We start from the raw sequence: 21784 nt of genomic DNA, 5'->3' as shown, positions 1-21784 counted from the left end.
ACCTGCTGGAAGGCGAGCACTGAGGCCCTGCAGATGGATGAATGCCTCTGCACAGTATTCCATCCCCTCCTCTGAAGATCTATGCTTTAACTAGCATATCTTGCTGTGGAGCTACACAGGCATATTGTGAGGCTTGCTAAAGTAAGTTGTGCAGACTGTGCTTCAGAGAGCGGGGCTGGCCCACGTTACTGCATGAAGCCAACACCAATCCAAGGTCACTGCCACCCTGAGCAGAATGGCCATTGTGGGGGAGGGGTGCCTCCCCCTTGTGTATCCTCTGGTTTTGAAAGCTATGGCTGGTTTCCAGCAAGGAACTCATCAGTGCTTTCAGGGTGGCTGGCAGCAGACACAGCACACCTCTGCTATTTTCAGTTCTTCCCTGCTTGGCATCCCTGATAAGGCCCCTACTCCCTCTTCTACCCCAGCCACAATTATTCCCTTTTCTAATCAGTGTAAGATAATGAAATACACTTTTCCTCCTTAGAAGTAAAACAACATGGTGCCATCTATTTCCCCTGGCAAATCAGTAAGGGGATCCTGCTTCCTGCTGCTGTGTGTAAAGACAGCCTATTTCCCTTTAGAGAGTGTGGAGAGAGCCCCCATCTGAAGGAAGCACCCACTTATATATATTTGCCTGTCACTCCCTGTTCATGAGCCTCCTGGTTTATGTAAAGTTGGCACTTTTCTGCAGGTTTTTCTGGTATCTAGATAATAGTATCTGCTAGCAATGTTATTTTGAAATACTTGGGTGAAAATTATTGTGTCAAGGATGTACATTATTGCTACAATGAGATTAGAATACATCAGCTGCCTTCTGCAAATCTGAAATGATTCTTTTAAGGGGAAGAAATTTTATTTTAAAGCATTTCATTAAAAGAAATAGGTGTTGGGAAAATTGGTTTTTTGAAAAGGATTCAACTGAAAGCCTCAGCTTATGCCATATTCTACAGTAAATCCTAAATGAGATGAGTGTGAAAAATAGACAATAAAAAAAGCTGTAAGAAAATTTAGGAAAGCATTAAACAAATACTGAGCAATGAACAGCTCATTATTACTATTGCTACAATGACCCTTTCCAAGTACAAAAACAATGGAGGAAGTCATAAAAGATAAATGGATTTGACCATATAAAAATAATAAAATAAAACCCCTATATATTTTAAGGCACTTTACAAAGATGGGTTATTATTATTGTTGGTAAAATAAAGATGCAATGGTGCTTCCCGAAGAACCTAGAAATAAAGGAACTGAGGTCACCTTATAAGAGTTGAATTAGCAAAAAGCTTCACAGCCTCTCCGTGAGATAAAACCAGGAGGATATGAGATGACAATTGTTCCTGCTCTACCCATCCTCCTTATAACAGGGAAAACCTCCCCTGTCGCATCCTCTCTGCCTAGGTGGTCACTTTCTGAGGACCTCTCCTCCTCCCTGGCCACCACTGCCAAGACTAGGGCTGGGTTTCTGACCCAAAGATAGCACATTCTTAAGCTGGCTGGCAGCTGCTCTTCTGACGGCCTAGAAAAGATGAAGTGAGCCAGTCAAGTTCTCTTTCTCATAATTTTGAGCTAAAAAAAAATTAGCGAACAATTAGCTCATGAGCTTGGGGACAGAACGTTAAGGGCTGCTTTTGGGTACATCTGGGGCCAGAGAAAACCAAAGCCGTGCGGAAGCAAGGCCCCTGGTCAGCAGGAGAAGCCGGCTGCGAGAGCAGACATGCACAGAGGTAGCACGACAGGAAGGGAGCACAGAGAGAGTGCGCTGGGCTCCAGAGCCACCCTGCTTCCTGACGGCCTCCCAGGCCCTTGGCCCTGGCTCCCACTGCAGCTTGGAGGGTCTTCGATCTTATGGAATCTCAGTGAGAGTCTTGTGATCGCCACACATGCATCCTAAGCCTATGCGAGCTCCACTGGGTTTCTACTTCTGAAAATCAAAAGAGTTAAACTAAAAGTTTCTGTGGCCAGACACAGACTGCTCCTGTGAGCCAAGGCCCTATTCAAAGTGACCTGGGCTCTTCCTGAGAGGTGGGAGGGGGATACAGTTGTAGTTTAGCAAGTAGAAACCTAATAAACGGTATGTTATCTGTTTGGAGAAAAGGGTATTAAGTACATAATGGGGCTGGTCAGCCTGGAAGCTGACTGACTGCTGCAGGGATATTTGCTCATGGAAGAAATGGACACTGTGAGGCTTCACCATGACTGTGAGAACTTGTCTTTCAAAACTTTATTTCTCTTTGTTTTGATTCCCTTTGTGCTTGGGGATGCCGTCAAATAACAAATAATGAATCTATTTTTCTCTTTGGGAGAAGATACCCTGGATGGACGAGGCAGGTTGAGTTCCTGTCTATAAAAGAGCATCCTTCATGGTAAATTTAAAAACTGCCTTCTGATTTATAGTGAGTTTGACTGGCATGGCCTTCCTGAATCTACCCAGCCAAGGCCAGATCCAGAACTCTGATTCATTTACTAAGGTAAGACCACCCTGTCAGGACTCTTGGGAGGCAGCCAATCACCTTTTTTGGCTGACATTCTGACCAAGTCATTGCTTCCTTCTTTATATGTGACAATTATTAGTGCTACATCTTGTCAGTTAATACTCTATAGTCCTCTGGCTGCTTGAATCATTTGTTTCTGGTTTGATCGCCAAACTATGACAACAAAACCTTCAGTCAACTCTACAAAGACATCAGTCACACTGGTTATGGGCTGTCACTCAGATAACTGCATGTCTTGGAATCTCCACGTTCTGAAGTGTTACAGAAGAGACCTTAATAAATCAGCTTTGCTCTTTTCATCTCTAGAGGCCCTGAGTCTTCTCACAAAGATGCCTATCTATTTTGCTTTTAAAGATTCCTAGAAGCTCTACCCACTTAATTACCTTTTTTGACATGACGTTTTTTTTATTTGGTCAACCATAGTTTTGCTACAACTGAAAATTGTTTATTCCCTTTTGAGTCTCTTTAAAGAGGAACTATAATTTCTTGGTCCTTCTGTATGATGTCAAGTCATATGCAATCAGTTCTCTCATAACTACATTTCTTTAAGAGGAATTAGCTCATATGTAGTTGGTTAGCAGGGAAATGATATCAGTAGAATGTAACAGTCTCATTTGTTCACAAAGCATTTTTTTCCTGTTAAGTTAAAGTTTTGCATCACCAAGAAAAAGTCGCTAAATACCAAGTAAGCTAGCAGAGCTGAGCCCAGCAGGCTGGGGAGAAGTGCAGAATTGTCCCCAGACCCCTTCTCATGGTTCAGTGTGGCCAGTGCTCTTTCACAGAAGAAAGAGCTTCTTTGTAACTTTTTCAAAATCATCACTTTAGCTGCTTTTCTCTGAACCATCTCTCTTCTTGAAGAGAGGTTAGAGGCACTGAGGAAATACAACATATGTTTGGCAATGCTGGGCAGACTGGAAGGATGACATCTTGACTTTTGCATTTCTTACTTCTGAGAATATAGTATTTTTTCACTTTAGGGTAAACGTTTTTATTTTGTTGTCCCTGATGACTGGTATGCCTGCCCTTCATTAGGCTTTCTCTAGTCCTTATTGGTGCTGGTTTTGGTACTGAAGCATAAGTACTTCATTATACCCATTCCTACTAAACCTCATCTAAGTTTATACATTGAATTCTCTCACGTTTTCTGAAGCATCAGTAAAGCCACTAAGCTGGAATTGTATACAATCTGAAAATACAACCCATCTCTTCTATTTCCAAACCATTGAAAAAGATACTTGAAATCCATTTGGGACACAAGGTTTCAAGTCCCCCTAGAGCTGCTGCAAGCCCATGGTGCTGCTGTTGGCAAACTAAAAAAAGTTGCCCCTTTCTGAGGGCAGATGCAACCCTGGGCTGGTGCACATGGAGGGGGAGCAAAGATGGGCTGTGTTCAGACCCCACTCACCCCTGCAACTGGGCCCCATTGTGCAAAGATGACTTACCATTAATCAGGTTGCAAAGACCCTTTTAATCTTCGTGGGCTACAAGGGAAGGTCTAGTTTGAGCCTTTCGTTAGGCACATCTGATAAAGGCCAAAGATTCAGGAGAACTGAGTTAAATTTCAACTCAGTGAAATTTTAAAGTTTAAACTCAATCAGATACATCTGAATTTATGGAGCTAGTATACTGTAGTTGAATGTTTTGGAGGTGGACAGAAATAGATTTTAATTCCAGCCTGGCCACTTTGGAGGCCACCTCACCGAAACTCCATTTTTTAAAAGTCTGCAAAATAATGATAATACCACATTTCATAGATCTAGACAACATCAATTGTAAGACTCATCCTCATTACCGAGGACATGAAAAAATGGGCAAATGGGATGGTCAAATGTCTCCTGACTTCAGAGGTGTTAAGACTGTAGGAATTGTGTATATGAGAACCTATGGCATATGGTAATATCCACCCCCACCCCTTCCAGGTAATAACTGCTGTTTGTAAGGATTAAATGAGAGAACATATGTCAAGGTCTTGGCTCCGGCCAGAGTCAGTGCTCAATAAATGGGGGAAGCTGTTTGTGGCGGGGATGTTATTCAGTGCCGGAGGCAGACAGTAACAAAAGAATGTATTTGATTCAGGTCTTCATAATCTAGCAAAATGACCTGATGTCCTCTTTTCCCTACTCTCCTACTCAGGATAAGATACTAGAAGCCAATATGCACAAGGGAGATCCAGAGGAAAGATCAAAGGAAGACGGGAGTACAGAAAATGCACAGAACTGAGAAGGAGTCCTATTTATTCAGCTGACTGAGACCCAGATCTGAGCAATGCTTTCCCCAAATCCCAAAGGTACAAGAGAAACATTGTTAAGAGTGCCTTGTTCAAATGGTGGGTTGGAGGCCTTCTTTGGATCTGGAGTAGGAGAAAGCTTCCCAAATACTTTATTAGCTCTTCTAATGTTTGCTTGTTTGTCTTCTCTCACTAACAGCTACTTCTATTACATTTCCTGTGGTTTTTTTAATTGATCACCTATTGACTCACTAGTGAAAACCCTTGTGTGCAGCATCCTGTGATGCTGGCCTTCATTTAGGCTCGGAGGGGTCTGTGCAGAATGAAGAGGTGCCAAGAGGCGCCAGTCAATCTCTTTCACCCGCTTCCAAAGCAGCTGGTTCCTGGACTGGCCCAGGAGTGGGCCTTCTGCCAAAGAACAGCCATTCGTTGTCCTTTGTTGCCAAAGACAGTGCGGCTGGTGGTAGAATACTGATGTAGACGAAAGTATGCTAAACTCCAATAAGTGAAAAATGGCCTGGTTTATGCCACTGCCCCTAAAGTAGCCCATTTTTTTCCCCCACTGTTTGGGCTCAATGGCATTTTTAGAGATATGATGAATGGAAGCAGGGTGTATACGAATGTGTTCAAAACACAGACCATGTGATAAAAAGCCGCCAGAGTGTCTTGTGTGTGGGTCGGGCCCATAGAATGGAAATGGCTCTGCTCTGGAAACAAAGACTTGTTTTTCAGGAAGATGCTAAATTGGTTGTTTTTTCCCTTTCTGATTTCAGCTGGAGTTTGTGGTAAGAGTTTACTTACCTAGTTTGGGCTGGCTTGTTATAAGCAACGGGAATATTATGGTAGTTTTGGTTGACTGATTAAGCCATGTAAAAATCAGAGATGTGGTTACTACGGAACTGATGGTTGCTAGGGACTTTTGAGAATGAAACTCAAGTGGCAGCTTTAGATCACAGTGTCAGAGAAAAACCAAATTACCTTTTCAAAGGAAAACTGAGAAGATAGCGGCAACCTGAACTTTAAACATGCGGGCTGGTTGAGCTGTAGTTCATAAGCACAGCTTTCATTTCCTCTCTGTAGGCCAATTGCATGTGCATCCACACTTCTTCCTCAGGGTCCACAGGCAGGATGTGGTGCAGTTGGAGAGTGGAGTGGAGCCACTATCCCACACATGGGATGGCATATCCCTACCGTGCTCCCACTCCTGACTCTTAGCTGCACTAAATCTAAGATTGTGGTCATGGGGGAATATAAATTCCACTTGATTTAATTTCTCCCTAGGAAAGATGCACTCAGAAATGTCATAAATCTCCTGAAACCAGTTTCCTTCAAGGTTGTCTTGGAAATTTTCAATGTATGTATGAGTTTTACCTTGTACCTCCTTAATTTTAACCTTGTGTCTGAGGCGCAGTGGTGGTGGGCTACTCCCTGTGGTTGAGCACCGTGGGGGGGCCGTTCAGTAAGGACTTCTGACCAGGTCCCCTTGAATCCAGAGCACATTGGAAAGTTGGGTGGGCAGGCACAGGTCTTAGTTTTTTTGCACTGATTTGCATAAAGTGACTTTATTAGCACCTCTGAACCAGTCACTTTCTTGGTAGCAATGGACACTTGAGCTTAAACACTGGTAGGAACTCTACTTGTTATTATCCCAAAGAAACAAAGGTCTACTGGCCCAGGACTGCTGCTGGCACATTTGGGCCCTGTGTGTGTGAATCACAGACCTCCCCTCTGGGACACGCCTACCAGCCCCCACACCCTCGGCCTTGGCTCTCAGGCAGGGCACAACCCTCACAGCTGTAGGGCAGCCTCTGACTTGCCTCATCTTAAGAAAGTGGGAAACTGGATCCATCAACATACATTATTACACCAAAATTATGGAGAATTTAGAATTACTTGTGGCAACAACCTGTTGTACCCAGAGAGAAAAACTAAGTGTATTAGTAGGGAACAGTATCATGTTGATTTAAAGAGTTAGATATTTTTCAAGAGCAAAACTTTATATTACTTTCTGGGGAGAAGCAACTTGTAAAAGGTCTGGCCCTCTTATCCCCCTGAAGGAGGAACACACCACTGGGGTCTCTGAGTCAGGCAATAGTGCAGAGCTGGCCCTGGACCCACTGTAGCTCATTCCCCCTCCCCGCCCTGCTTCACCTTCCTTCCAGGTCCCCAGCTGGGTGGGCCAGCCCTGCCCTGCTGCTGGGATGGGCTGCCCCTCTGCAGGTTCTGTTTTCTTACCCGAAGCTCTGTGAATTGGGTCTTGGTCTAGAATCAATTTCCTTATTGGTTTGGGTCACTGACTCCTCTGAGAATCAGATAAGCTATGGATGTTACCTCCAGAATGATGTGCATATTCCTAACCCCCATTTTTTTAACACAGTTTTAGGGGGTTTGGGAATCCAGGCCAAGAGAAGAGTTTGTACTCTTTTTCTTTGTCTTTTTTTCCCCCAGGCATCCTTCTGGCAATTGGGTGAAACTATAGGCCCCCCTTCAGAATGATGGTTTCAGGTGCATAAAGCAAAAAACATAGGATTTTAAGATAAATGAATCATGTTGAAATAGTTCTCAAAACCTAAAAACTTTCTGTGATACAGAAATATCTTTGGGCTTTTATATAAATGCATTAAATAGTAAAAGATATAATGGTGAATTCATAACTATGGTAATTTTGAAGTACTGATGAGCATAAGAGATATTTATGATGTCTGCCACACTGTGCTATGAAATGAAAATGTCTGTGATTTCCCCTGGTGACAGGGGCTGCTAGAGCTACTGAGGCCCGCAGCCTACATTCATCAAAGGTAATGCTAAATCGCAGTTAGAGGTTGGTGGAAACAAAGGCCCATTTTTCTCCTAAGTTACTAGACTTTAGATTAAGAACCTCTGAGACTCCAGAGATTCTGGACATGGTGCTGGGCATGGCTCAGGGCCTGGCTGCCTAAGGCTGCAGCAGAGACTGTGTGGCTCCTGTTTAAAGACTGTCGTGATTTCCACATTCCGCAGGAATATGAGACACTCCTGGTGGCTTCTTTCTGTCCTCACTTATGAGGGGAGTCAGCTGTGAACAAGTAGTAACGTCCGCCTTTGGTAGCCAGAGGCAAAGACACACGGGACTTGTCTGTGAACCTGCTCCTGCCTGGGAGACACGTCCCTGGCGTTGTCTAGCTAACACGAAGGGAACATCTTACTCTCGCATTGACAAAGATATGAAGTCGCTTTTAGTGAGTTTGCCTCTTGTCTTAACCTCACCTTTCCAGGGATGCCCTCCTAAGTGGGGGAACTCTTGGGCAGACTGAGCCCTGGGAGCGCATGGGTGAGCATTTTTCTCCTCACCCACCCACCATCTCACGGCATGGCGCTGGAAAATGCTGACTGTAAGCTTTGGCAGGTGTTAAAGGCCATCATGGCATTTGAAAATAGGAAATAGCACTGTAATCATGAGGTTATGACCCGTGGAGCTATTGAAAACATCAGGAAAGCAAAACTGTCTCATTGGGATGCTAGAGCTCAGGCCTGCATGAGGATGAAAAGTTCTAGACAAAAGAAATTACTTTTCCTGATGGATGGCAGGTGAGATGACAAACTTCCAAGGACAGGCATTCTCTAAGAGGCCTCCCTGGCAGGGTTCACACCGGGCTTCATGGCTTTTTGGAGGCACATATGACCTGATGTTCACCAGGAAAACGGTCTGTGAAAGAGGCCCACAGAGGAACTTCTGCTTACCAATTTTACTTCTTGCTTCATTTAAACTCTCTCCCAGAGCCTTTGCTTCAGAAAATCTGCAGGAAAAAAAAAAAAAAGAAAAGAAAGAAAAAAGAAATGAGAACTTACTTTTTTCTGTCCATCCTAAATTATGTCTTAAAAAATAGATTTCTGAGAATTCTCCAAAATGTTAGAAAGCTTTACAAGACATTAAAAAAATCTAGGTAAATGAAATAAATGAGGCTTACAAATAGAGATAAAATGTGTATGAATTACATGAATTGGTATCATAAATTTTTACTCCCCATCCAGCAAAGGATTTTCATTCTCAGATTCTCTAACTGACAACATTTGACTTCTAGTGTTTTATAATGCAAGGCTACCAGTATAAAACATGGCCAGAAGCCCTCTATACTGTGCTGTGTTCTGTTAACCAGCGTGCCAAGACCCTATAGCTGTACTCAAAGAGTTTGCACTTAATAAGACTTAAATAACTATTTTTCCTGATCATAAAGCAGTATGTTAGAGGGCGAGGAGCTTTGGTTGGTCATGAGGCCATCCAGCCTGTTACTGGATTCTGTACCCGGGTTGTGCTGGAATGCAGCCTGGCCCATTCATTCAGATGTTGTCCATGGCTGCTTTGCTACACTGGCAGAGTTGAGTCCATGTGATGGAGAATGTGTAAGCCTGCAAATCTGAAATATTCACTATCTGATTCTTTATAGAAAAAGTTCACTGACTCCTATTATAAGTGATATTAAACCTTGTTTTAAAAACATGAAAGCAAGCCAAAAAACCCCAAAAAACCTTACAATCCTCTACTCAGAAACAAACATATTTTTGAGATCCTCCAGTGTTTTTTCTAGCCAGTTTTAACAGTTAGAATCATACCCTACATAAGATTTGGAGCTTTGATCTTTTTTCGCTTAGCATTATAATACAAGTACTTCCCTATGTCATTAGAAACTTGACTATTATCATCGATGGCTGCCTACTCGTCCACCAGATGGCTGTGTTGAAGTTTACTTAATGATTTCTCTGTATTTTCCGACAAGTGTTTAGGGGATGCCCACTGAGAGCCCAGCCTGGTGCTGCAGAGGCATGTAGAATATGGCCTGTGCGAGAAACATGCCGTCCAGTCCCCTACACACAGTGGGCCCTTGAGAATGCCAATCTTCCCCTTCTTCTCCTTTCTGCCATGGCACTTAAGGGACAGCTGAAAATCTATGAAGCAAATACATACCATGGTGGTGGCAAATCACTGCTACTGCGGACAGCACAGGCCATGCCATCAGAGTCTGCCTAGGGAGGGGCCTGCCCCTGAGTGGAGAGGAGTCGGGAAGGCTTCATATACAAGGTAGGATTGACCTGGGCTTTATGGATGCATAGGAATTTTTAGAAAACTTTTTACTGTGGAAATTTCCAAATATACACTAAATAGAATAATAGAATGAACCCTCACACACCCACCTTCATATTCTGTCAGTTGTCAACACTTGGCCAATTTGATTTTAACTGTCTTGTTTCTCCCCATCCTCTCCCCCTACAGGCCCCCAAGTCTTTCAGGATCCCAGTAAATCCCATATTTTTCATCTATAAAACTTAGTTGTATAGGATTTTATTAGAGGAAGTGGGGAGAGGAGGGTACTCCAGGCCGGGGAACCACACAAGCGAAGGCCAGAGTGCCACAACTGCTCTGTGCGTGATGGAAAAGAAGTGTGAACTCTGCCGCTGCTATTTTCCAAATCTGTCTGCTTGGCCTCTGACTACAGACAGGAAGTTTCCATGGAAGGGACTAAATTTTGTCCCAATTTTGGTTTCTTGGGACTCCACCCGTGGCTCCCTTAGTAAGGATGTTGAGGTTCATTGTAGATTATGTATGTCCTCTCTTCAGCCAGGGCCTGTCATCTTCTGGAGAAAAGTGCAGTTCGTTTGGTGCCATTCACATTGAATTCAGGTCAGCAGATATTTGTATGGCATGTTTGTCACTGTGCTGGGCTCTGTGACTCACACGGGCCTTTGTCTGCTGGGCAGGCAGAATCTGAGGTCTGGTCCAGGCCACTCAGAACACGAGGACTATCTTCATACTGAAGTTCTGCCAGGTGGGGACTGTAGCTGTCTGTTGCTGTGTCCAACCCTGGTGTCTAGGGTGGGATAGTCCTTCACTGCTCAATGAATGACCCTCCTTTCGCCTGTTTCATAGAGTTCTGGAAGCTCAAGGTTCTCGGTAATAAGGACAAATACAAGAGCAAGATTGCAAAGCTGCTGAAGTTCATGTCAGTGCTGAAGGAAACCAGAGTGGAGGTGGAAAAGGGGACACACTGCAGGTAGAGCAGGCAATCTCCATGCAGCTCTGCTCAGAGAAGGCCCAGAAGGCCTCGGATGCAGCTCTCAGCCTTGGCGGTACCCAGATGTGTCCAGGGGGCATGAGAGGGAGCGGCTTAGTGCTGTGGGCAGCCCTCTCCAGAAGGCCACCCTGTACCAGGGCTGGCAGACGCTGTGGGAGAAGCCACGAGCTGTTCCTGTCTCTGCAGCCCAGTGCTGAGCTAAAAAAGGGCTTTTCCACTGAAGAAGTGGGGGCTGAGGGCTGTCCTGTCTTCATGAGACCGTTTTCCCTTCACTGTGCAGTTGTCACCACTCCAGGCCACCCCACCCACATGTGTTCCTGATCTTTGGTTGTCAAGACAAACTCTTGACTCAGGAAGCCCAGCCCTGAGGGAGGCGGGAGGGAAGAGGGAGAAGGTGGTGCCCATTGCTGCCAGGCCTGCCTTGCCCACCCTGCGTCTCCGTGCTTTCCAGCCCAAGTCTCCTTCAGTCCCACTGAGACCCCTTCCCTTGCCCCCGGTCTAAGTTCTCCTCATCAGGAGGGGAGTCTCCTGACTCCGGCCTGACCTTCTAAGAGGCATATTCCCAGTAATGATGTGGTTCAGGGAGCAACCTGCATCCCAGGTGGTTGTCCCCGCATCAGGGAGGTGGTGCCTTGTGGAAGGCCAGGGGAGGGCTCCTGGGTCAGTGGCGGTGTGGCTCATTTTGGGGAGGGTGGCGGAGTTGGGGGCCGTTCCAGTGCTGGCGCTGGACAGCTCTCTGTCCCCCACACAGAAAGATCTCCCCTTGGGGCAAGGCCTGGGTTTGGAAGGGAGAAGGGATGCAGTGCCATGGCTGCTCTGCCTCGGCCTGGCCTCTCGTGACACCCAGCCTTCACCAACCCAGCAGCGCCCCTGCACACCGGGCACCTCACCCGACACTGGCCGTGGAGGGGGAGCAAGTGCTGCCTGGCTCCCAGGTCACATCACCCACCTCGCCGGTCCCTCCCCTTCTCTCCCCAGCTGCTCCTTCTCAGCCTCCCTTCGGCCTCTCCGTCTGCAGCCCGTTCCTCATGTGTTGGTAATTGCCAGGGCTTTGTCGTAAGCACTCTGTGTCTGTTAGTCTGTTATCTCTGCTCTCTGGGCCTTCCATTCACACCAGTGCCTCCATTCACCACTTCTACTGTCACCTCCCAAATCGCCATCTCAGTCCTGCTTTATTTCCCAGTCCATGGATCCAACTGCCTATTTGAAGCCCTGGGATAACTAAAAGTCACTGTATCCAAAGCAGGACTGGCTGACCTCCCCGGGAGTTCTCCACTCCCTCCCATATTTCCTCATCTCCCTGCAGGGCGCCAGCACCCAGCATGTGCTCAGGCCCAGGACCTTATGCCATCCTCTGCCCCTCTCCGTCCAGCTGCTCCCCACAATCCTGGAGGCCCATTCACACTGCATCCTCCACATCTATCATAACATTCCACTTAGTTTCAATCAGATTCCACCTGCCTTAGAGAAGAAGTTGTCATCCCTTCCAGATTACTTCAACAACTGCTAGGGAGGCTCTCTGCACTCATGCTGCCTGCCTTCCAGCCATTTTCCACAGAGCCTTTTTAAATGCAAACCTGATCTTGTTATTCTCCTGCTTGAAACTCTCCAAGGGCTCCCCAGTGACCTCAGCACAAAGTCCAAATGCCTTCACCTGCTAACTAGACTCTTCCTGCTCTGGCTCCTGCTGGCGTCTCCAGATCCTTCTCTCACACTCCTGCACTGCATCCAGTTCTGTGAGGTGTCACCCTCTCTCACCTTGGGGCTGTTCCCTTTGCCTGGACCCTCTCTCTTCATCTGGCTAATTTCTATCTGACCCATCACTTTTGCTGAGCCATCTCTTCCTGACAGCTCTTCAGGACCAAGCAGGTCTGCACTGGTGTCGTCCCGCATGTTTCGCAGGTCCCTGAACCTCTGCCATCACAGGGGGACAGCACACTATCAAATCGTCTGTGTCTGTTGGTTTCCCTTTTGATATTGTAAGCTCTGTGAGCATAGTGACTGAGCAGCAGCCATGTCTGTTTAGTTCACTCTTACATCCCTGTTGCTGAGAACAGGGGCTTGCACTTAGCAGGCACCTGTTGAGTAAAAGCAGTAGCACACGTGTATACTGCGTGTACTGCGGGGAGCTCTGACCAGGAACTAGAGACCTGGATTCTAATGCCCATTCCGTCTCTTAGCAGTGGCAACTCAGATCCCTCATTTCAAAGACTAGGAAGAGATGCCTCTCAGGGCTGCATGGACGTGGAACGTACATACATGCAAGTGTGCTTTGTGATTGTGAATCATGACCTTGCCCAGCAGTGTAGGAATCCTGAGTGGGTGTGATGAACTGCGAGGTGGGATTGCATGTTGGAAGCAGCAACCACAGACAATAATGATGTGTATCATCCTCTCAGGGTAACAAAGAATCAGAGGGGTCCTTGCAAGTCCATGGTCGAGGATACACAAGACAGTTGCTCAGTTTCTCATCTTCAATGGAATGACAAGGATGGGGGAATTGAGGTAGAATCTCATACCACTGCCAAGACCATCTCCTGGGAGAACCCCATCCTGCCCTTGGTGTGTCAGGCAGAGATACAAGTCATCACTGGGGGAGCCTGGGTCTGTCCCAGGGCAGTTAGAACCACAGACAATTTGCTGGGGGCCATGGGCAGTGGCTGCTTCAACCTAGGGTGCAGTAATTTAATGCCATGTTAAATTTAATTTAACACTTGTGTGCTAGTGTTCAACAGTCACTCAGATGCCAAGAGCCTCTGCAGTCACATTCCCTGTCATGTCAGCTGGAATGGTTTTTCCAAACCAGTGGGGCAAATAGGTCAAGGAGCTCCTACAACACCTTCCTTAGTTTTCTTGTCTAGGGCGAGTACCTTAATACGCTGACCAGTCATAGGGGGACCATCAGAGAGGAAGACGGGGCCTGTGCCTGTGCCTTGCCCTTCTCCGTAGACCTATCCCGGCTGCGGTGCCTTGGCCGCCTCTGTTATACTGTGATGGAGATCCACCTTTCATTTCCCTTACGCTTGTTTTTGATACCAACCTTCCTTCTCTTCTTCACCCTGCTTCCCATCAAGGCGACTGCCTTCTCCTGTCTTCCACTGAGCAGCTCCTGCCCACTCTCAAGAAGCCCACTGCCTTCAACTTCCAGGAAGCAGTTCTCAAGCAGTTTTCTTGGCTTCTAAGGTTTCTCAAAGTCAATTTCAAATTGTCATTCTCAAACAAAAAAAAAGTGTTTTTGAGTACCATTTTTGAGGCCAGCACTGTTCTAAAAGCTGTGGGGAGTTTTTAAGTGAAGATTCTAATCTAATCTCTGCTCTCAGAGTTCATAATTCTAGTTCAGGAGACAAGGTGCAAATACAAAAAACAAAGGGGAAAATAATATAGGTGAAAACTGAGGTCTGATAGCAACCAGGAAGTTCTGTTTGTCATGGCTGTTGCTTCCAGATGGGGCCATGAGATTTCTCTCCGCCATCGTTAGCTTTCCTGTTGGTTTTAGGTTCCTGTTATATTCTTTGTCTGAAGGATCCAGTTAAGTGAAGAGGCACTTTTCTTGGTTTAGTTCACATTATCATGCTTCTGTTTCCAAGTGCCATTAATCTCCCTGTTTATTTCTTCTTTTGTTATTTAATGGGATTCTGTGACTGGAGGATTCCATTTTGAAGAAAGATCTGCCACAAAAGAAGTTAGCTGCGTGGTGCCCGGGCACTGATATTTGCCAAGCAGGGGGTTTCCAGCTTCTCTCCATATTATATACTACAAGGGTGAATTGTGCCTGAAAAATGCAGTGATTTTGTTTTGCCATTGTCCTCCACTGAAAAATCCAGCTTAAGAATCGACTGACATGCTCTAGTTCAATGAAGGGCAAACATCCTGTTAACATGCCATCGTCATGTTTCTGTTGTTGCAGACCTGCAGCACATCTCTCCGCAGACTGGGAAACAGAGCTGAGAGATGCCAGCAATTACCTGTGCAGGTGGCGAAGAGCACAAGGAAGAAGGGGCCGAAAGCCCTTCTATTAAGTGATGGGGACTTAGGCACCATCCATCATCCTCTCCTATAACTCTAATCAACTCCTGCACTCTGGGGCAGCTGAGGGAATCAAAAGGATCCTGGGCCACTAAAAGCCCCAATATTTGGGCTTAGAATCTACATGCTCAGTTAGCCTATGGCTCATGTGTGGGGGAAATTCGTCCTAAGCCTCTCTTTCATGGACTTTGCTAATATAATGTCTCAGCGCTAGAACCATTGCGGCAGAGTTACTGGATGTGAGAACTAGGGAATAAATGGGAGGGCAGGCACTGGGCCCTGGCTGCTGAGGGCTATTAGAAAGGCAAGCCTTTCTCAGGGGTCTGGTAGAAGAAGAGTCAGGACACAGTGATTTAATGCCCTCCTGGGTAGAACCCCTCTGAAGCACGCCTGGATTCCTAGGACTGGCCAGTCCTCTCATTGGATGGAGCACCTGGTGCTCCCGATCACTAGAAGGAATGGAAGCAAATGTGCACAGGGGATCAGGGTCACTGCAGGTTGTTTCCTAAAGTTCAGGGCAGCTTGTGGAGCCTTATTTTGATGTCTGCTGTAGGAGTCCTGGTTGATGTTATTTGTTTTCATATACATTTTCTCTTAGTCTGCCTTAAGCAGTTATGAGCATGTAATACCTAATAATTGAGTACTCTCCATGAATGCAAAGAACAGCTCCAATCCTGAGAAAGGTGGAGGTCCTAGAGTACAGCTCCCAGTACCAAATATTCCTTTAATGATTGTGATTACAGTAACATTAAACAGATGTAGATATTTTTAAAAATGTGGGCTGGTCTCCTGACTTTTCATTTGATTTAAAAAGACTGATTACTGCTGGGAAAACCTCTTTTCAGTGGAAAGCTTTGTGCGAGTTTCATTAATTCCCTTGATCTGTGGTCACAGGGAAGATGGGACTGCCAGTATAACCAGCCCATCCCTTTGAGATTTAGACAGATTCAAAACCAGGGCACATTTACCACATGGGTTGTCAGAACACTACTGTACTAGAGCTAAGTGAGCTCTGCATTTGAAGGCTGTGAAAGGCCACGGTGTCTTCAGCTCTGCCATCCCCCCGGTCCTCCTGCTCCCCAGCTGGAAACAGACCTAAACTCAAGGGTACAAGCCAGAACCAGGTATCATGCCAATTCCAGAATAAGAAAGATGAAGCGTTACGTTCTTCCTAAGCCAGTGGTTCTTAAACTTAATGTGTAAAAGAATTACTTGGTAATTGGTTTAACCTGCGGAGTTTTGGGGATCCCACCTCAGAGGTTCTGGTTCTCAAGGTTCCTGGACACTGTCTAGCTAGTGGTTTTCCAACCTGGTTATGGGTTGGATTCTGAACAAATGGATGCTCAGGTTCTACCTAATTAAATCAGAATATGTGGGGAGACAGGCCTAGGCATTGGGAGCTTTTACAAGCCTCATAGGTCATTTTAACATGAACCCAGGGTTATGAGGCACCGAAGACTATGAAGACTCAAGTCTGGACATGGCTGAGGGCTCTTTGGAAGTGGTTTTTGGAGGAGGCAGCTGTTATCCAGCTTGACGTGCTAATCTTCAGACGGGCACGGTACCCTGCTCCAACATGTCCAGCTGACTAAACCAAAAATACATGACCCACAACATGGGTAAGTATTAGAAGGTTTGTGAAATCCCTCAGGCATATGCTAACATTTGTGTGATGTGCACGCGTTCATTTTTCCAGAAAGAGAGTCTCAGCTTTCACTAGATAACTTTAGTTCCTCCCCCACCTCTTGTTTCATTCATTTATTCATTCTTTTCCCCAGATCCTGCTCCCATTCTCCTCCCCAACAGAGGTAACTAGTCTCGTATTTAAAGTATGCTAAAGGATGTCCTTTTGCTTGGCTATTTTTGTTGTTCTGTGTACATTTACTTGTAACTTACATAATCTGTGTGTTCTTACACAGTGCTATCCTTGTGGGCATGTTGCTCCTGACTCCATGGAAGGCTTCCCCAGTATCTTAGCTCTCTGCTTCCCCAGTGACGGACACCAAGACCATTTCCAACTCACCTTAGCCACAAACATCCTCACATTATGTCCCCTTCTGAAGCCACATGAGAACTTCTCGGGAAATACGCCCGAAAGTGGGACTGCTGGGTGATGGTGGTGGGCGTGGGTGTGTGCATACATTTCTTTGGACTAAGCAGGGCTGCACTGCGCTGCAGGACGTTGGCTCCTGGTTACGCTCCTGTCACCTTCCCTGGATTCCTAACATGATGGAAGACACCCTCCAACACCCCCACCAGAGTGTGAAGCTGCTCGTTAGTGGTCTAAACTGGGCCCCATGCTGCCTGCCTTTCCTTTTTCTTTTCCAGCTTGACCTTCTTTCCTTGGGCAGCTGTATTAAACCCCTGCCACCATCCTCAGGTCTCTTATTCTACCTCAGTTTTCACAGAGAAAACAGAGGTCATCTTTAAGTGCACCCCCCCCCCCACTTACAAATGTATCAACGTCAGCCCCCCCTTGCTTTGTTTTCCTTTCAGGCCTCCTTCCAGGCTCACCTGCCCCCGAGCTGGGGTCCCTCCTGGCTGTCTCCCTGGAGCCTCACTGTGTCTTCCCGAGCTCCTCTCTCTTGCCACTGGCTTGCTTCTGTGGCCTACAGTGCTGGCCAGTTCTCTCTGATCCAGACACAGACCTCCCTTCTCCTTAGGCTGCCTCCCTTTCTTCTTTTTTAAAATGTTTTTCATCTACCACACACTCTTGAACACATTGTTCTCTCTCTGCATTTGCTCCGTTCCCTCCCTCGCTCCTTCACTCCAGCCCGTGGTCTAGCTGCCAATTCCATGTGCACTTCCTGGCTCCCCTGCTTATTTCCCCGCGGCTTCCGACGCCAATGACAGCATGCTTCTTGGAGCTGTCTTCACTCTCAGCTCCTAGGACAGTCCTTTCTCCTGCCTCTCCTCCACTTCTCTCTGCTTCTTCCCAGTCTCCCTCATGGCTTCCTTTCCCCTTCCCTTTTCTTTTGAAGCTTTTTGTTAAGAGTCTACCCTCCAGGCCCTTGCCCTTTCACATGCTCTCCCAAGAGCTCACCCACTCCTTAATGCTTCCTTCAAGCAGTTGTAAGCATATAACCTCAAACTTGGATCTCATTGTAATCCAACAGGTAGTTTTTGAAAATTTACCGTGTGCTAAGATCCAGAATCACATGATATATAAGATTTCACAGTCTAGAACTCTCTGTTCTAAACTCTAGACCCATACATCCAGCAGTCTTTCTGTCTGCTACAGTCTGAGGATATGTGTCTAATTCACACTTTAGCTGAAACAAATGATATGCCTCTAAGTTTTTTATAAAGGGTCCAGAAGCCAGCATGATGACATGTCAGCAGATGCTGCCTGCTTGGCTTCCATCCTGGATGACCCACCAATGGCCTCTGGGTCCCAAGATGTGCATATGCGTGATTCCTTTTACTGACACCCAGAGCAGCTGGAGGGCCTAGAGTCCTGAGACTTTAGTTTGGTCTATAGGGTCTTCTCCTCACCTTTGGCAGAGAAAAGTACCAATACAGTGACAGGCTGATGAGAACTCATGTACAGATGTGACACTGTCCACAGTTAGTGCCGCCGGTGCCAGCCCTGTCCTGACGTGGCTTACCCCAACAGGTGATGGGGTTCACACACATTGAAGAGAATTGTACCAGGCTGGACGTAATCCAGTGTGAAACTGGATACACACCACGCCTTCCTTTTAGAAGTAAGGTTGGGCAGATTAGGGAGGATCAGAGTAGTGTGTTTCCTGTAGGCTGGCCTGGCTAGGCCTTGGAGGACCAGTTGCTTCTGAGCCAGCCTTACCTCTGTTTCAGGATCTGCTTGTTGTCCTCGATGGTAACGCTGTCAGCGTGGTCTCTCCTGAAGATTTCAAAAGCCTCCTGACGTCCTAATGACATTTCCTCTCTCATCCCTGTTTGGAGACACAGGCGAACGGTCTTAGTCAAAGCATCAGGATCCCATTAATTTCACTGTCACTTTAGTCAGACCACAGAGTCAGTCCTGGCTCCGAGAGGCCCACAGCAGGCAGGTGGCCCCGGGCTTTTCCAGCTGGCCACCAACCCCCTGAGGAGGCCCTTCCAGGGACACCCTCTGCACGCTGCTGGGCTGTGCCTGCGCATGCATGGGACTTGTGGGGGTGGAGTTTGGAATGTCTGGTCAGAGGAAATGAAAAACAGAGCGCCAAGCCCTGGACTGCCGAGCACATCTGTAAATGCACTTTCTGCCATCATTCAGTGCCACATTTCTCCCTGTTTTCCTGTTATGCCCCATTTTGGTTTTCTACTAAATTTCACCCTGGATTTCCAGGCACTTAGTTAAAAGGAGTATAATCCACACTGAAAGATTAAGAATCTAGAAAGTTCTGTTCTTAGTCTCCATATAATGACTTGTGTCCTGTGGCAAACAAGGGGCCTCAGTTGTTAGTTAGGTTCTCAGGTGCAAGACTCGCGAGCAGGCTGTGGTGGAGGTCCCCCGGTTCAGGTCCAACTTCAACATCTTGTGTCACTAGTGCCCCTAGAGGACAGCCCTCACCACTGGGCCCTGCTCAGGGGCCAAATGCTGAAACCCAGGGTCAGAATGGCCAGTGCCCTCAGGCAGGTGGCAGCCCCTTGCACGCATCCTCTCCTCACATCTTCCCAGGGTGAAGGTCATTGCAGGCGTGTGCCTGGGAACCCCTAGGTGAAAGCGGAATGTGTAGCTGGACTTTGGACAAATACACGGATTTATTTTTTAATGCCTCTTTTTAAAGTGTTGATCCCTTTCTGCATGTTTTCCTCCAGTTAACTCTACTAATTTTTGAAAGCCTGGTTGAGTGCTACCACTTCCATGAAGCTTTCCCAGAGGCCAGGGAGAATAAATCCTCCCTCCACCATGGACTCGGCAAAGCGTCTGTAACCTACACAGCCCAGTGGACACTGTTACTTCACACAACAACATTTTCTGGAGAAATGCAAGTTTCCGGCAGTTGGGGTTATGTTTTTTGTGAATCCCTAATGTCTTGTTCAATGTCTGGCATTTAGAAGGTGTTCACATATGTCTGTTAAATGAATCAGGTCAGGAATAAATCAAGAATGATGATGAGTCTTGCTCTTATTGCCATGGGAATATGGTCCAGGGCTAGAGAGGTTTGAAATGAGTCCTAGGGTTCTGGAGATGCATTCATATGGGCCACATACCGCATCTCCTCTTGCCTGGAAAAAACCCACTGAGTCCCATCACCCAGCCTCGGGGGTGAGGAATTAGACCAGCCCATCTGACACCAATTTAATGATCACTGTTGATAAAAATAGCACCATGAAGAATGTCTGAATGGTGAGGCACACAAAGACACTCCACCCTTTTCCAATCAGAAGCAAATGGGCACGTCCCAGCTCTGTCTCCACATCTGCCCTGCACACTCCAGAAGTGGGTGGGCCTGGAAGCGGGTTTGTGCGAGACTCAAAAAGACGAGCCCTGATATGTGAGTGACATTAGCCAGGGGGCGTTTTTCATCCCGCAGAGCCCGCCAGGAACAAGGACTCACCCCACGCCTCTCTCCTGCCCATGGCCTGCGCAGTTCTAACAGTGTATGCCTTGCACGGTATAAAAAAGGAGTGACAGAAGGTAGAGTGACCAGGTGTCTGTGGCAGAGAGAAGCTGCACACAGACCACGTGGGAGCCTGCCTATGGGATCCCCAAGCTGCCTCCCACAGAGGAGGTGATGTGAAGGCTTCCAGAAACCAGCAGCGGCAGGGGTTGGAGTCGGAGAGTGGGGGCTGGTGGAGAGTTGTTCAAAAAGCTGCAGTGAAGGGGAAGCCATGGCCTTTTCTCTCCCAGGCTCTGCTTTCTTTTACGACTGACAGTCTGCATTGATAGCTATGTGGACAGGCTGTGTTGAGGTTTTTCAGTGCCCATGGTACTGTTGCAGCAACCAGCTGAAAACCCTACTGGGTCTTCCCTGAGGTGTGGAGGGGGCCTGGCCAGTGGCAGCAGAAAGGGCATGGGGTGCACAGAGGAGACGAGCCTAGGAAGGTACTTTGGGATCATTTTGCAGAGACTCTTGAAGGTCTTGCTGAAAAATCTGGGGACAGCACCATATTATATATGAATCACTACTTTTCAAAGACTTAGAATTCAGTAAAGTACACAATATGGGAAAGTTTTGCTGGAAGTATTTAATTTAAAAGGCACTGTAGTGCTAGGAGCTTGCCATCATCAGGAACATGCTATCAGTTTTCTTCCTGCAACAATGGAGAAAGAATTCTGGAATTAGAGTTCTTTGATGATGTTGATCTCAGGTGAATGGACATCACTGGGATGGGTATAAAACTGGCAGCTAACATCTGAAATGTCTGCTCGGGGGAGGCCAAGGTGAGGTGGCTGATGATGACCACAGTCTGAAGGCAAAGAGGCCAAGAAAGGACTTGGAAGCCTACTGAGACTCTATGGCTGGCATATGGAGGGTGAGGCTGAGGGTCCACAGAAAAGGCATACGGACAAGCTCCCAGAGGCAGCTGTAGTGCGTGACCACACTGCTTGGTTCCATCCTGGCCCTACCCTTGCCCATCCCCATCCTGCTTGTTTAGAGCCCACATCCAGCTCCTTTTGAATTGTACTAATTAATATATCAGTTCGCACTCCTCCAATGTGAGGCCGCCGACAAATTCATGAACACTTTCTCATTTACTGAAGAGATGCCTCACGTCCTTTCCCCCCTCAGGATGTAGAGAGCAGCTTTCTCACACGGCGAGCCCCTGCCCCTCAGCACACAACACGCGCATTACAAAGAGCAAGAGCAATGGAACACAAGAGAGACTGAAAGCTAACCTTGCTAAGGAAATATCATCTTTTATTTTTCTCTCAAAAAGTATTTATTTATCTTAGGTACTGTGCTAGGCATGTGACAGAGATATAAACTTGAACTAGAAGATGAAAGCTTTGATTCTTGCCCTTAATGAGTTTGACGTCTAGTAAGGGAGAAAGCAAAGTGAATAATTACATGGGAAGCTGC

At 46.7% G+C, this 21784-nt stretch overlaps 2 protein-coding genes across 4 annotated transcripts in view; one reads left to right on the top strand and one right to left on the bottom strand.

Moving 5' to 3' along the window:
• DAAM2 (dishevelled associated activator of morphogenesis 2) overlaps window positions 1-21784 on the top strand; it is a 710965-nt gene that overhangs the window by 256848 nt on the left and 432333 nt on the right. The window lies entirely within an intron of this gene.
• KIF6 (kinesin family member 6) overlaps window positions 1-21784 on the bottom strand; it is a 351956-nt gene that overhangs the window by 70506 nt on the left and 259666 nt on the right. For all 3 annotated transcript variants that reach the window (XM_073224258.1, XM_073224256.1, XM_073224257.1), the window contains exons 14-15: window positions 18598-18706; window positions 8440-8495 (exon numbers count right to left, since the gene is read on the bottom strand). In XM_073224258.1, coding sequence (XP_073080359.1) covers window positions 8440-8495; window positions 18598-18706 — 165 coding nt within the window. The remainder of the gene's footprint in view (window positions 1-8439; window positions 8496-18597; window positions 18707-21784) is intronic.

Source organism: Manis javanica, chromosome 16 (genome assembly GCF_040802235.1).
Source record: "Manis javanica isolate MJ-LG chromosome 16, MJ_LKY, whole genome shotgun sequence".
NCBI classification, from domain to species: Eukaryota; Metazoa; Chordata; class Mammalia; order Pholidota; family Manidae; genus Manis; species Manis javanica.
The sequence above is the reverse complement of the archived record's forward strand: the minus strand, read 5'-3'. Positions and strand labels throughout refer to the sequence as shown.